The sequence below is a fragment of the Cotesia typhae genome, unplaced genomic scaffold (genome assembly GCF_013202065.1).
Source record: "Cotesia typhae breed Kobodo isofemale line unplaced genomic scaffold, CoteBio_Ctyphae contig_127, whole genome shotgun sequence".
NCBI lineage: Eukaryota > Metazoa > Arthropoda > Insecta > Hymenoptera > Braconidae > Cotesia > Cotesia typhae.
In genome coordinates, this window is record NW_027423716.1 from 216,479 (window position 1) to 232,545 (window position 16,067).

Below are 16,067 nucleotides of genomic sequence, written 5' to 3' on the forward strand. Positions count from 1 at the left end.
CTATATATAAAATAAGGGGTTTAGTGATTTGCGTATATCTCAAAAACTATCTGAGATATACTGAATATGGAAAAAGATTAAAAAAGAGGAGCAAATTTCGTAAAAATAAGTTTCAATTGTCTGTCGTGAGTTTATGGTACAAAACATGCCTCAGAGAGTTTTTTAAAGCACCTTGGCTTACACTTGTCGCATATTCTTGCTAAAAATGTTTTGAACAAGTTATACATAAATTTATCTTGATTCAAAAAATTTTTTAAGGAACACAAAAAAATTGTTGAACAAAGATAAAAAATTTTTTGAATTGGAAGTTCTTGTTTAAATGAAAAGTACTTGAGCCAATAATTTTTTCGTTTGATGACAAGAATTTACTTTCTTATGCCAAGAAGGATTGATGACTGGAGCCCCCACCACTAAGACACGAACTTGTAAACAAGTAGTGGGGATACGGAAGTCGGAGAAACCGGAATAGCATTTGTAGTTAGAAATGTACCATATTCCTCGGAATTCTCTACGGCTATCAGGATAAAGTATGGGACTTGCTGGCAGAAAAAGAGCTCGACACCCTGCGTTAAATTACCTAATTCATTTATGTAATATATGTAAGGCCAAAACGTAATCATATCAAGGAAGATTTTCTTAACTTAACAAAACTGACTGATCAAGAGTAAAGTATGGTTTTAGATGAAAAAATTCGGAAGGAAGACAATTTTTTAGTGAGTTAAAGATATTTTTTTTATCTGTGCGAGTTCAATATATGAAAAAAAATGTGAAGCACAACGATTAAATGTTAGTGTTAATGTACATACCACTGAACTTGGAATTTTTGATTATTCATAAAGATCGCCGGGCCATCCATGCCAAGATACTCTAGAAATTTCCAATCAAGGTTTAATGTTTCAAACAAACCCTTGTTTTTTTATAAAACGACGTAAATTAAATGGTTTTTCAGGGCAATAAATCCCACAACATATTATTGTGCGCTCCGAGATCCTTAAGAGAAAAGAAATGCTAGAAAATCTTAATTATTAATAAGGATTGCCGGGCCATCCGTGCCAAGTTACGGAATTTTCTATTTATTCTTTAATAAATAAAACAGTATGCTTGTTCATTTATAAAAAAATTATATTTGACGTCTTTCCAGCTCCATTGATCTTCCAACAAATTATTGAGCACCCCATGGTCCTTTAAAAGAAAAAAAAACCAATCGAATTCGGAATTATTTATAAAAATCTCCGGGCTATCCCTGCCGAGAAACTAAAAATTTCCAATCAAGATTTAATATGTCAAACATTATATTTGTTCCTTTATAAGAAAAATTATATTTGACGTCTTTCCATTTCTAGAGATAGCCTAATAAATTATTAAGCTCCCCAAGGACTTAAAAAAAAAAAAAAAACCTCGGATGTCTTAACTTTTTAGAAGGATTGCCGGGCAATCCGTGCCAAGACTTTTAGAAATTTTCAATTCATTCTTTAACTAATAAAACAGTATACTTGCTTATTAATAAAAAAAATCATATTTAATGTCTTACCAGCCCCGTAGACCTCCCAACAAATTATTGAGCACCCCTTCTTCCTTTAGAAAAAAAAAACCCATCGAATTCGGAAATGTTCATGAGGATCACTGGGCCTTCCGTGCCGAGAAACTAGAAATTTCTAGCTCTATAGATAGCTCAATAAATAAATGAGCATCCCAATGTCTTTCGAAACAAAAAACCTCGGACCTCTTAATTATTTAGAAGGATCGCCGTGCAATCCGTACCAAGAAACTAGAAATTTCCAATCAAGGTTTAATATGTCAAACATTATATTTGTTTCTTTACGAGAAAAATTATATTTGACGTCTTTTCAGCGCCATAGATCTCCCAACAAATTATCGAGAACCCCATGGTCCTTTAAAAAAAAAAAACCCATGGAATTTGAAATTATTTATAAGGATCACCGTGCCATCCATGCCGTGAAACTAAGAATTTTTAATCAAGGTTTAATGTGTCAAACATTATACTTGTTTCTTTATAATAAAAATTACATTTGACGTCTTTTCAGCTCCGTAAATCTCACAACAAATTATTGAGCACACCAAGGTCCTTAGAAAAAATAGACTTCGAATCTTTTAATTATTTATAAGGATCGCCAGGCAATTCGTGCCAAGAAACTAACAATTTCCAATCAAGATTTAATGTGTCAAACATTATTCTTATTTCTTTATAAGAAAAATTATATTTGACGTCTTTCCAGCTCTATAGATCTCCCAACAAATTATTGAGCGCACCATGGTCCTTTAAAAAAAAAAAAAAAAACCTATCGAATCCGAAATTATTTATAAGGATCGCCAGGCTATCTGTTTTAGGATACTCTAGAAATTTCCAGTCATTATTTAACATTTTAGAAGTTATCTTGATCTATGTTATAAAAAGAAATATAATAAACATTTTTTCAGCTTCATCGATGTCTGAACATATTATTCTGAAGATTGAGTTTCTGTACGAATATCTGTCACTTTCAAATTTGAGTATCAAGTAGGATCTTCGGGCAATCCATGCTGACTTCTATTTCCGGAGTTCTCGTTCCATGTCTATCAACAGATATTTATTTTTTCTATCATTATCATTATATGTGATGAGGAAGTCCAATATTTGCCGTTTATCGCTCTTGATGCTCTAGATAATAATTCACACGTACGGTTTCTTATGACGATTAATAATTTATTAAAAACTTAATTATTTGAAGGTTACATCCAAAATTAATCTCCTTATTTATAATAACATCATACCCACGTGTATACGTAAATCATAACTTACTATCAACTGTTTATCCAAAAAAACTTTAGAAATAACAATTTCATTTTTAAGTCATAAAAATAAATGACTAAATATCAGTATACTCACACATATATTTTCATTAACGGAAATGTCACATTGCTTCTGATATTCCACTATTGTTGATATATATATATATATATATATATATATATATATATATATATATATATATATATATATATATATATATATATATATATATATATATATATATTAATGTCACAAACGGAATATTAATTATAATTTTTAATTGATAAGTTCTGCAATATTTATATTTTATATTTATTTTTATATAATATCTGATAATAAAACACCATTGTACCTATCGTTAATAATTTTATAAAAATACTTGTAATATAAAAAGATTATTCACAATTCCAGAATATTTTTATTTTTATCACTGCATAACTATTAAAAATGTGTTAGAATATTTCTAAAACGGAGCATTTATTACATAGGTATAATATATATACCTATAAGAATTTACAGTTCTGCATATAATCTTTGATGCTTCAAGAATTTTTCGATGAAATTATGAAATTTGCATTTAGCCGCCATCTGATTAGTTTATATTACACTAACTTGATAAATCTGCTTTATCTGAGATTTTGCGTTTAGTTTACTGTCCGATAGTTAGAGCGACGTGTTAATGTTTAGTAGAACACTTTAGCCAATCTCAACATACGAAATCTGAACATCACGGGGGCAATTTGTCGACCTCACTGAATTTAGCACCAAAAAATAAATTTTTTTAACTTTTATTTAAACAATCCGATTGTCCGTCATTTGTCCGTCAATGTCCGATGTAATTGTTTATTTTTCCGATAATTGTTTATTTATAAACAATTAAACAAATTTTTACTTGCAAGATAGCACTTTCTTTATCAAATCGATTAGTTTTTTTCATTTGATCGGTAATTATTTTTTATTGATTGTCCGATCAATATTTTTATTTGTCCGATTGTTTTTCTATTTTAATTAATTTTTTGTGAAATTAATTTTGAATACGTAATTGTTATTGCGCATGCGCGAAAGTATATGACGTTACAGCAGGGACCGCCATATTTATTTTTATCTACTAATTTAACTGAGTAGTTTTTTCTATTTTTATCAATGGAGAGGTACCTAAACAAGGAGCTTTACCCTCCATTATGGAGTCCTTACCTCTACCCTCCATAATGGAGGGTAAAGCTCCTTGTTTAGGTACCTCTCCATTGATTAAAAATAGAAAAACTACTCAGTTAAATTAGTAGATAAAAATAAATATGGCGGTCCCTGCTGTATCGTCATTTACTTTCGCGCATGCGCAATAACAATTACGTATTCAAAATTAATTTCACAATAAAATTAATTAAAAATAGAAAAACAATCGGACAAATAAAAATATTGATCGGACAATCAATAAAAAATAATTACCGATCAAATGAAAAAAAAAAACTAATCGATTTGATAAAGAAAGTGCTATCTTGCAAGTAAAAATTTGTTTAATTGTTTATAAATAAACAATTATCGGACAAATAAACAATTACATCGGACATTGACGGACAAACGACGGATAATCGGATTGTTTAAATAAAAGTTAAAAAAATTTATTTTTTGGTGCCAAATTCAGGGAGGTAATTTGTCGTAGCCTCCTCGTGCGCTTTATTATGTAATGCCTCTAGATGCATCCAGCAGGTGACACTATCAGCCAGCGAAGTGCGAATTTAAATGATTTCAAATTATTTTATTAATTTATATTTTAAATAGTGAATACTGTCCAAATTAGAAAGTTCAAGTTCTATGTTGTAGAATATGTATTTATTATGTAGAGTATATTTTGTTTCAAATAAATACAAGTTCTTATCGAGTACAAAGGAATATTGTAGTTGAGTTCCGAGAAACCTTAAGTACTTGAGATTCTGAAAGAAAGTCATAAAAGACACGTGAGAAAAAAATTCTATGATACCTTATTTCAACAGCTGAATAATAACGTAACCAATATGTAACTAAAAATCAGATCATTAAATAATATATTTTTGTTAAGCTTGTTTTAATATAATATTGCAATTAAATATATAAAAATTAAATTAAAAAATTATATCTTGCATCCAACTTATAAATGATTATTAATTAATGTTAAAAGAATAAGATTTATAAAATAATATTATTAAATGACATTTATCTCTTATATTAACAATTAAACTATTTCATAGTTTTAGGAGAAAACCAAATTATAGATTGGCAGAAATAGTAATAAGCTTAATCTAAGTTACAAAATACGAATATTACTGCATTACAATAAATATAATTTATGTATAAATATATGTAAATGTAATACAAAATATTATATAATAGCGTGTAAAGATCATTTATATGTAGTAGAAATACGTGTATTTATATTTGTACAAGGGTGGATATATGTATGGGAGTTATGGTGGGAGAAGAACAGTGTTTGAAGCTCATCGGAAAAACTATGTAACGATACTTCTTGTCAAAAGCTTGGACTATTAAGATCACGTCATTGTACAATCGCCATCATTAATGCCTAGCTTGGAATTGGTTACAACTTATTTGTTTCGTGCCCAGGCTTCAATGATAGCCATTGTAAACATCAATTTTATACTTTGAAGCCATTTAATATTTTCGTCAACTTGAATAATAAATTGAAACCAACTAAATAATTTTGATCAATATTAAATAACGTTTAAATAGAACTCTTTTATTTGAAAAGATTCCTTTCCCGCACTGAAATCGAGTATTTTAATACTCCCGAGCAAAAGATTTACAGTAAGTAAAGCTTTCAACAAAATAAAATAATATCCACCAGGTGGAAGCATAACATGGCAAAGCTGAATATTTGTATTCTGAAAATTCACACTACGCATGCGTCAACTTCACGTTTGAACTTTTAGCGCGTTCTCTTGAAAATTATAGTGACAAACACAAACTCATTTGATAATTTCATATTTGATGAAAATTTTATAGTAAGTAAACAGTCATACATATTATAATTATGATATATCAATCATTCTTTCTATACAGATGAGTCAGTTAGAGAGGCTGTGCAAACTGAAACAACGGATGTAGACTCATTGATGTTAATTAGTACAGTAAACAGCATGAGTTAAATATTAATAATATACTGACTGGAAAGACTGCTTTGGCTATTGATGTTATTATCAATTTAAAACCTTTTCAATGATGCTGTTCAGGAGAAATAAAAATTGTACTGTATTTACGTTGTTGTCAGTCAACAAAGATCTACAGTCATTCGATTCGTGATAAGATTGAAAGCAATGCTATCAACTATACCATCATCGCATTTGACATCATGTCTGATGTTGCTCTGCAATACCTTGCACCTTACTCTGGATGTGTATATACCTCTAAAGATCTCTAAAATTTAGAATTCACCCTGATCATACATTGTAATTTATTCACTCTTATTTTTTTTAACAGAACAGCTAAAGTGAACGAAACTAATGAGATATCCATTACACCTTGAAGTAATTTATCGAGAATGATAATCCTCAGATCGTTTTATAACTGATCTAAATAATAATTGAAATATTAATAATTAGATATTTCTTAGAGTCGAAATAATTGATGAAATATTCATAAACATTGCTTACATTTCGTTAACTTTTAATCTATATTTTTTCTCATTTTCCTAAAGGCACGTGGAAGAGGAACGCAAACGCATAGTTTTTATAATAAATTTTATTTTAATAAAGTATTAAAATTTTCTACGAAATTATTATTTCTTTTTTGTTACGCAATTTCATGTATTTGGGACTCAAATGAATGGATTTGCGCACTCTTACCCACTGCTATGGAGGGTAGAAGTACTTCTACTCTCCATCCATACCCACTGCACATAGTTGCCCCTCATGATCCTAAATCTAATCCACAAACAGGCGCGAGCGCGTACATACATACGGACATGCTGCAATCCTCGGGAAAACGGTCGGAATCGCTTTCTAGGACCTCAAAATGTGGGAATCTGATGAAAACTCAATTTTCGAAATTCGGAGTGAAACCAATAATTTCCAAATTCTTGAAAATTTTCGATTTTTTGAACGGGAAGTTAAGAACATCAGATTTATTTTTTCGCGCAGGCGGATCTGGTGTGAGTTAAGGAGATCCAAGTACACTCCTACTCTCTTAAATCGAAATAGTGACTATAGTGACTATTCACTATTTTTGCAGTGCAAAGTCGATCACTAATTCAAATAATGGTATACTTTTCCCTACTAAATAGTGAATAGTCACTATTTCATAGTCGACAGTCGCTATTTCGATTTAAGAGAGTAGTGGAAAGAATATCTATAAAACAATAATACGGAGAAACACTTTTGTTATGCATCTTAAAATTAATTTTTAAATTAATTAATAACATTTTTGAGGAAATTTCCGAAAAATTTACTCATTAAATAATCATTAACATCAAATAAATTAATAAAAAATGTAGCACTCTGAATTACCGGTATACACTTGACAACACCGCAAGAGTTCTCTAAACTTCAAATTTATTTGTGTTTACTGATGTCTAACTAATATGACTGAGATCTTCTAGTTATATTATATCTTAATATTAAAATAGAAATGAAATGTATGTGAAACCAATTTATTCGTGATATGATTATATCCACTTTTATAATTTAGATGATGAAAAATATGAAAATATATCATGTAAGCAAACTATTCGTAACGTGATTGGTCAAATATATCAAAGCATAAAAATATATGCAAATCCTTGCGCGCGCAAATTTAAATTCTAGTATTATAATATTAAAATCTTAATATTAAACACGAAGCCTACATAGAAGGAGGACGATCGTAGTGTTATGAAAACGTCCACGAAATTACAGAAAGATCGGATAACTTATACTGCCACCAGCGAGCATGTCGGTTTGACGGGTCAGATTTTTCAAATATATGTTATAGCTATATAATGTCAGTGAAAAATAAGACATAGTTAAATATAATAACAAAACGATTAAATGTAAATTAATAACAACTAATAATGGTTTTAATCAATAAAATTCTAATTTTTTAAAATTTGGAAGGATTTAGAGATAAATGGGTGCTTTTATAAAAAAATATTAAATAAATGAAATGAAAGAATCTTTTTTAGTAAGCAAATGAGTTAATTGATGTCCTGAAATAGTCAGGGAAGCTTCCTGTGACCTTCAAACTTTGAAAATCTTCGATTTTCTTAGCGGGAAGTTAAAAAAAAAATTATAATGATAACAAATAAAGAAATCGATGTTAAAAAATTTTTTGATCGACTATAAGTTAATGAATCAATTAATTAATAAGAAATAAGAAAATATTTGATTAAATTGCAAATTTATGTCATTCAAAATGTATAAATTTTATTAAACAGAAGTAATACTGATAAATTTTTTATGAATATTAATAAAATTATGACATATTTATTATCTACGCCAACTTTGCAGTTTTGCGGTATTTTCTAGTCAGAATTTTTCGTTGATTCAAATTTTTATTGAATAATTTAGCCAGAAAGTGACCTTGCATGACTATAAAGTAATTAATGACTTTCACCATTAATTGCTTAGTATGCTCGGCGCACCCAACAGTAGGAAGCGACTTTCGTAATGATATCTTATCCAAAATCTGATGCATTGTATTACACTTAATAGTTTTCGTTCCTACAACAGATAGAACGTCTTCTTCAAGGCTTTGAATAAGGAGAAATAAATTTTCACTTGGGTAAATTAACGCACCGTCACTCATCAGTTGAATAAATTTATCTCGACCACTTGTAGATATACTTGTTGACTGTAAAGTTTCTATGCAGGTAAAACACTTAGAATATCGACTCGTTTTCCTCATCATGTAGCCAGCAATATAAGCGATAATTTCGTCACTAGATTTAACGACATCATAGTCATGGTCATGATAAGAGTCTTGAAAAGAAGAAATATTTAACTTCTCCTGATTATCATTATCATCACTAGAATCACTTTCATCCACTAAGGTTTCAAATGGTTTCCTATTATATGGTTGCTGAACTTGATGCGCTTCTTCGTCTTCTTCGTCACTAGTATTGACACGACTAACAGAAGGTACATTGCCAACATTTGTTCGCCCGTCTGATATTTTGCTATGGTTAATAGTATCACCTTCATCACCATGCAGTGTACTGAAATTGCTACTGTCTCCAAAGTCGCAAAAATCAATCTCTCCGTCAGATATATCACCGTCTTTATCAATGCCATCATCAAGTCGTTCATTAGGTTTAGGTATTTTCTCGTTGATACCATTTTCAACTATGGCATCAAGTTTTTTTAACCATTCATTCTTCGGTGCTGAAGCCAAAGCCAAAGAATCTTTTGTTTGCATTAACGACTGCAATAATTCACCAGCTGTAACATTCAAACCCTTTGGAGGAGTTGCAAGAGAATAGGAACACAACAATCGATATACTTGAGCAAATAGCATGACGTCGGGATGATCGTTACATCCACAGGCACTTCTCATAATTCCAAAGAACTTCTGTAAATGAACGTTTTATAATTAGATTTAGATGTGTCTACTCTCAGGTAAGCGCGCACAGTAATTTCATACTTCTCTCCTATACTTCACTATGGTCTAGTGCAGTATAGTATAGGACAACAGCATGAAGTTACGGTGCACACTTACATGAGAGTAGGCATGGCCTTTACAATTAATTGATATTATATATTCAATAATTTGTATTACTTCTACTGAAAGAAAACAAAAAAAAATCTAGGATCGAAGGAAAAAAGAAAATCAAACATCAAGTAAAGTATATTTACCTCTAAAGCATCTTGAGTGAGACGTATTGTCATAAGATAATCGTAGTTACATTCGTTATGTAAAAAATCAATAAGTTCTAAGGTTGCCCCAAGAGAGATCTTTAATCCAGTCAGAGTGCTTGGGGTGATTGCAAAAAAAAATTTTCCAGGTAGTTGATCCTCGTCTAAACTTTTCCGCAAGTCTTTGTACCTTTTCTTTTCTTCTATTGCATGTTCTTCCCATTCTCGGAGATACTGAATGAAGTCAGTGATAGCCTACCACAAATAGAAAGCTTCAATGAATAAGTGTAAAGACTTTAACTGTTAATACAAAAACGTAAAAAAAACTTAACATATTTATAGTTATTCAATATACAAACAAAATGTTTTAATGATATGCAAGTAAAGTTTGTAATAACACAATGAACCCCCAAGTATCTCAATAGAAAATAGCAATCAACGAAATCAATTAATTTTGGCATGCGATCCTGTTAACATGATAGCCATAAAAGAAAATATTGAAATGAAAATACAATGTGTGATTGAGGGGTAACAAAATGCATGATAAATGTTTACTTTAGTTAATGAAATAATCAGAGAACTTAGTATTCACGTCTTTCAGTTATGAAATAATTTACTTACACTTATTACGTTTTGCTCCAATAATCGATTAAATAGTGATTTAATTTTCACTTTTATTTATGCTATATCCTTTAATGGATAGGCTTCGATAAGCCACTAAAAATATATATATTATCGACGAAAGATTTATAATAGATAAATATAAAATACCGTTCTCATTTCACATGAAGGATCAGCGCGTAAAGCATTCATCGGAGTTCTTGAAGTCATAGCAGTAATAAGTCGATCAACCCTCTCCATAAATGCAATTGTAGATTTACATCCTCTAAGCTCGGGGCAATTGTCCGCATACATCTCCATTGCCACTCTCAATCGCTTTGAAAACAACTAAAACGAAAATAATTATCATAAAAGAAAATACAAAAAAATTATAATTTAATCTACCTCCATAGCCAAAAGAATGTTCATTTTTTGATACTGCTCCGGTTTTATGTGACCAGGTGTTAATTTATATGTTACGGATAAATTTGCTTTGAAGCTATTCTCGTAAGTTAACAGTACCTCCCAATGTTTACGGTAAACAAAACCATCTGGTGTCTGTGAATTGTAGTAATATATAGAATCTACATCTGAAAATCTATATCGAAATATTACCCAAAAGAGCGGTGTTTTCATGATTTTATTTCTCAGGTTTTTTAGCAAGTGGGAAAAGTCCGAGAGGAACCATAAACGCCGATTCGGATCATGTGGATGCTGACAACTAAATTTGAAGTCTTCAATACCAAATAAATTCCGTGCGCTTCGATTCCATTGAGCTCCATCACAAGTAACTGCATGAACTTTAAAACCCGCATTTTCCAACAGTAATACACATTCAATTATCAACTTATGGAGAATTTCGCTGATAGTCGAACTTCGGCTGAGAAAGCAGCCTATCACCTGCACCCAATCACCTTGAAAAGGTTGAAACATGAATACTAGTGCGTGGTCAGCTCGAGTGTTTCGATCCTTTTCCGGTGTATAAGAACCTAAATCAACAAAACCATCGAGCTGCATAGTTCGTTGATTTAAGTTTATAGCTTCACTTAAAGCTACTTCATCAAGCAAAAGTGTGCCTAATAAATAAAGAAAATTATTTTTTATTAGTACATGTCTAATGAGAATTGTTGTTTTAAGCGTTATTAAAGCTTGTACAAAGTTTGAAAAGGATAGATAGAATAGGTTTTAAAGCAAGGAAGAGCGAAAGCTATTTACAGCACAATAGAATGATTTAAGAGTAAATGTAGCAATAGCGATCAGAAATTAATTTTAAGTCAGTTGATAATGTTTGTAAGATTATTCAAATATTAATTGCGAGAATGTCAATATTTCATTGTCATGTGTTTAGTTGTAAGCTTAAAAGTACCTTATTTACGATTGTTAGTTCTACTATCTGCTGCAACACGCAAGAAAGAAGTAAAATTAAAAATACCCCTCTTCTCGTTTACTTCCATTCGAGAACCTTTTAATTTAAGAGTTTCAAAAAGAGCTTCAGAAAAACCAAACGCGCTGTCTAGTTTTTGAATGTATTTTTAAAGTTTATCTTTACAAGGAAGGGGTAAAATTTGTTTAGACCGGAGTCTATCATAAACAGAGGAACTTTTTATTCTAATTAAGAGGCACTCATATACCCACTCAATTGTATATCTCCGTTGTTTAGAGTTTTTAGCTTTTGCAGCTGCAAAACAAGCTTTAACCGTTTCTTGTTGAATAGGAGGAAGGTTTAAAATTTCTTGGTTGATTAGTGTTTCAGAAGCATGAGCACACCTTTGTCTTTCTTCTTCAACGGTTCGTTTTAAAGTTTCATTCTAAAGTTATTAAGAATTTTACGAAGGTTATGAATAAAATAACTTTCTCTTTACTTTACTAATAATCATGTAGAGAACGAATTACGTACCTTATTAGTTAAGCGAATATTTTTCTTTTTTATTGAGTTTAGCTCAAGTTTTAGTTTTTTATTTTTCGCATCAATATCCAATTTTGGTCTATACAATTGATTACCTATTTTTTTTCTCACTTGTCGACATGAGTCACATCGATATATTGCTGCCTGTTTCTTATATAGTTCTTTCGGCTCTAACAATACCGTACATGTTACTGAAGATCTACGATAAAATAAGTATTGTAACTCAACTAAAATGTATTACAAGGGAAAAAGTTCTTAATACGAAAAAAAAAAAGCTATAAATACTTTTCAATATCACATCCACTTCCACTACACATTTGAGAAGCTTCCAAAAACTCTAACAATTTCCAAAAATGACACATATTTGAGGTAACATAATCAATTTTTTTTGTCCGGTTGATTTTTACATTTGTGATCTATAAAAATATACAATTAATAAACTTTTAAATAAATTTAAGAAAAATATTCAAGAATGCTTACTGTTATATTCAGGGCTTCATTAATTTTCACACGGAACTTTAGGTCATAACATTTATAATCCAAATGGCAAAGAATAACTGCTGGTGGATTCAAATAATCATCAACCCCGCTCCATTTCTTAGGTAACTTTTGCGTCTCTAAATTCTTGATTAAATCGTATATCGAAAAGCCTGTGCGTGATTCTGATAACTCGGAATTTCAACACTCGGCCTGAGTAAATATAACAATATTAGAAACAACAAAAAAAGGTTCTGCATTCAATCAAATTCACAGACATTTTTAATTACAATGGCAATGGAAATGTTATCTAATATTATCAATGTTTATAAGAAACAAATGGAATAATTTATGTAAAGAAGTCTTCACTCAAAAAATTTTATAATATTATTATCCATTTCATTTGAAAGTTATAATTATTATCAAAGCTTTTGTAAATACGGTATCAACTTCATATCACATAAATTTATAAGTAGGTAAAACTTTGGAAATATTTCCCTTCATATTATCGCGTCTTCCAAATCGATTGCCACCATATAATCTTATTTAAACTTTTAGTCATACTTCTCCAATAACATTTAATTCATTAGTACGATATTCGCTTTGTAAATGAATTAATTCCTATAAAGAAATTTAGTTAATTATTAAAGTTTTTAAAATCGCAGATTTTTATTGTGTTCAAAAAATAAACCTGATTAACGACAACAGCTTCATCATTTGTTACTGCCACACTCTCACATTTATTACTTGAAGTACTTTCCTTTAAAAAAACCAGTAAAATATAAATAAAAACGATAAAGTTATACCCAACAATAATTTCAATACATCAACGTTGATCAAATAATCGTGAAATTTCTCACATTTTCATTTTCTGTAACTAGAGTATTAATTGGAGATTCTATTACCTGGTCAATATTTTTATTCAATATTGGAATAGCATCACGCTTAAGAATAATTTTTTTCCTTTCAGAAACAAATGATTTCTGACCTGGTATACTTATTACATCGTTTCTGATAATATAATCTTCCTCAAAATGTTGATCACATATAAATTGATTACATTTTAAATCGGGCGCTAAATCTTGTCCCAATATTTGGCTCCATTGTCTTATTACTTCAGGATTCTACAATCAAATTATGTTTATTTTTAAATTGATTTAAGATCTGTGTGGTTTCATAAAAAAAAAAAATAATTGATAATAGTAAATAATATAAACATGATAAATGCAAATGGAAATGACAGACAATTGACTATTTTGATCTCTAAACTTCTAATGAAAATGCAATAATAAATACAATTTTACGTTTTTTTAAACTTTTTTACATTAATACATACAATTAAAATTATTATATTTTTCTTTTACTCAGTACACTGTTACATTTTTTATCTTATTTTTGTTATATAGCATTGAACTTTTTCATGAGCAAAATTTTCTGCTTTATTTATTTTATAAATTATGATTACCACTAATCATTTTATCCATCACGGATTTTATAAACATTAATGTTAATTTAGTGTAATTATATTAAGATATATTAATCTGTGTTTACTGTTATTAAAATAATATCTAAAGATGAACTGAAGTTTTAAGGTTATTCTTACCTTGGGCAGTGTAAACAGAGAATTTTTTTGTTGTTTTAACTTTTTTTTCTCTTTTTGATTGTCTTTACTATTTATACAATCTACCACGATACAATATTTCACCATAATTAATAAAAATTTGATTTAAATTTACATTGATAGGAACTGACAACAAAAATATCAAACAACACAACCTAATTATTTCTAAAATCACATGGGCTAAAATCTGAACTCCCCAACATCACCGCCGCCCTTGTGGACATTTATTGTACCCGATGTTTCCTCATTTTTGAGGCCACAAATACGACAAGAAGCCTATAGCGATCGTCCTCCTTCTATGTAGGCTTCGTGATATATTAAAATAGAAATGAAATGTATGTGAAACCAATTTATTCGTGATATGATTGGTTGAATATATCATGAGCATGAAAATATATGCAAATTCTACAGTCAGACACAAGACTTTAAAGAACGGGAGTTCCTTGTGATTTTTCATAAAAATATGAAATGTCTCCATAATACCTTCGGAAACCTACTTATTTATTATTTTAATCGAAAGCTTATTATTTTTTCAATCAAATTCAATGAAAATTAAATTTTTTCTTTAAATCGTTAATTGCATTAAATTCTTAACTAAGTTGGTGGAATCTCTATTTACTTACATGTAAAAATTACAATTTTCAAACCTAATTATTGCATGAAATATCCCGGAAATCTAGTGTTTTTTAATTTTTTTGTTAATTGTTAAGCTACGTAGATTGAATTTATAAATTTTCAGGAAGTCTTAAAAATTTGACCACTTCGCGTGAATCTCCTTACCCTGATTCAGAAAGATGATTTGAAATGATTACCTTCATGTTAATTGTATATCTTTATAGTATTCAAATCCGATGGTTTTAAATCATTTCAAATCATTTCAAATTAGATTTCTTAATCAGGGTAAGTATATGTAAAAAATATACATAAATATGCAAAATTAGTTAAATTCTTTCTATTCATTATAATTAAGCGGGACCAAATCTGATGGCCATTTGTTGTTCTGCGATTCTTTGACCCTAAAACAATTTAAAAAAAATTGATCTAAATAATGGGCTTTTGATCGAGCTTTTAAGTTTACGAGTTACGGACATTTTTTTTACTGCTTGACGGGAGTTTTTTTTTTTTTATATTTTAATGTTTTTTTTTTTTTTTTTTTCGATTCTTCAAAAGTAGAGAATTATTCCTTATTTAATTCTTTATCTGATAACGTGCAATTTAGTTGTTCCTTAAACTAACGAGAGTGTAACAATAAAAACAGTAGCGAAAAAGAGGCAAACAGAATTTGTCGATCGTAAAGTACACTGTGATGATTCATATCATAACAATAATTTTAACTATTTTCCAGCACACCTAAATGAAAAATTGCAATAATTTCTTTGTGATTAAAAAGTTACAGTCAATTCTTACAGTTTATCAATAATTTAAAATATTTAAGTTTATGCTACCCTGCTTAACTGCCACTACCTATCTTACTACCTTAACTGCCACTACTATCAATAATTTAAAATATTATTTAAGTTTATGCTATCCTGCTTAACTGCCACTACCTTAACTGCCACTACCTTAGTTTCCACGAATGTACTTAATTAAATACAGTATGTTACATGTCAAAACTACAACGTCGTTCCCGGTCTTTTGCGTTTGCGTATAACCTGAATTACTTAGCAAACTTGTTGTTGTTTTCATATTTTTTAAATTTTATTTCAGAAAGTTTTAGATAGATTATTGTTGTTTTATCAATAATAATATAATTAAAAAAATATCTCAAATATCATCATATTTTTTATTGATGAATCTAAATTTTAAAATAAACTAACAATGAGCTATCAAATACGACATTTAATTCACAAAGAG

The 16,067-nt window shown here is 29.5% G+C and overlaps 2 protein-coding genes across 10 annotated transcripts; both read right to left on the reverse strand.

Moving 5' to 3' along the window:
- Positions 1-8,155: 8,155 nt before the first annotated feature.
- LOC141537505 (uncharacterized) lies at positions 8,156-11,985 on the reverse strand. Of its 3 annotated transcripts, none has more exons than XM_074258542.1 (6): positions 11,845-11,985; positions 10,825-11,285; positions 10,615-10,767; positions 10,381-10,557; positions 9,610-9,864; positions 8,156-9,325 (listed from the first exon to the last, which is right to left on the reverse strand). In XM_074258542.1, exons 2-6 carry the CDS (start codon positions 11,224-11,226, stop codon positions 8,249-8,251), a joined length of 2,064 nt encoding a protein of 687 aa, XP_074114643.1. In that variant the 5' UTR covers positions 11,227-11,285; positions 11,845-11,985; the 3' UTR covers positions 8,156-8,248. The 3 variants fall into 3 exon arrangements, with proteins under 3 accessions (XP_074114643.1, XP_074114634.1, XP_074114651.1); XM_074258533.1 differs by lacking the exon at positions 11,845-11,985 and adding an exon at positions 11,642-11,781; XM_074258550.1 differs by lacking the exon at positions 11,845-11,985 and adding an exon at positions 11,576-11,715.
- Positions 11,742-16,066, reverse strand: LOC141537597 (uncharacterized). 7 transcript variants are annotated; one of them, XM_074258730.1, is made up of 6 exons: positions 15,659-16,066; positions 14,196-14,339; positions 13,498-13,716; positions 13,284-13,352; positions 13,157-13,213; positions 12,602-12,805 (listed from the first exon to the last, which is right to left on the reverse strand). In XM_074258730.1, the coding sequence occupies exons 2-6, from the start codon at positions 14,298-14,300 to the stop codon at positions 12,794-12,796; spliced, it is 462 nt and encodes a 153-aa protein (XP_074114831.1). In that variant the 5' UTR covers positions 14,301-14,339; positions 15,659-16,066; the 3' UTR covers positions 12,602-12,793. The 7 variants fall into 7 exon arrangements, with proteins under 7 accessions (XP_074114790.1, XP_074114782.1, XP_074114831.1 ...); XM_074258715.1 differs by having other exon boundaries at positions 14,196-15,563; XM_074258720.1 differs by having other exon boundaries at positions 15,621-16,066.
- Between the last annotated feature and the right edge of the window lies 1 nt (position 16,067).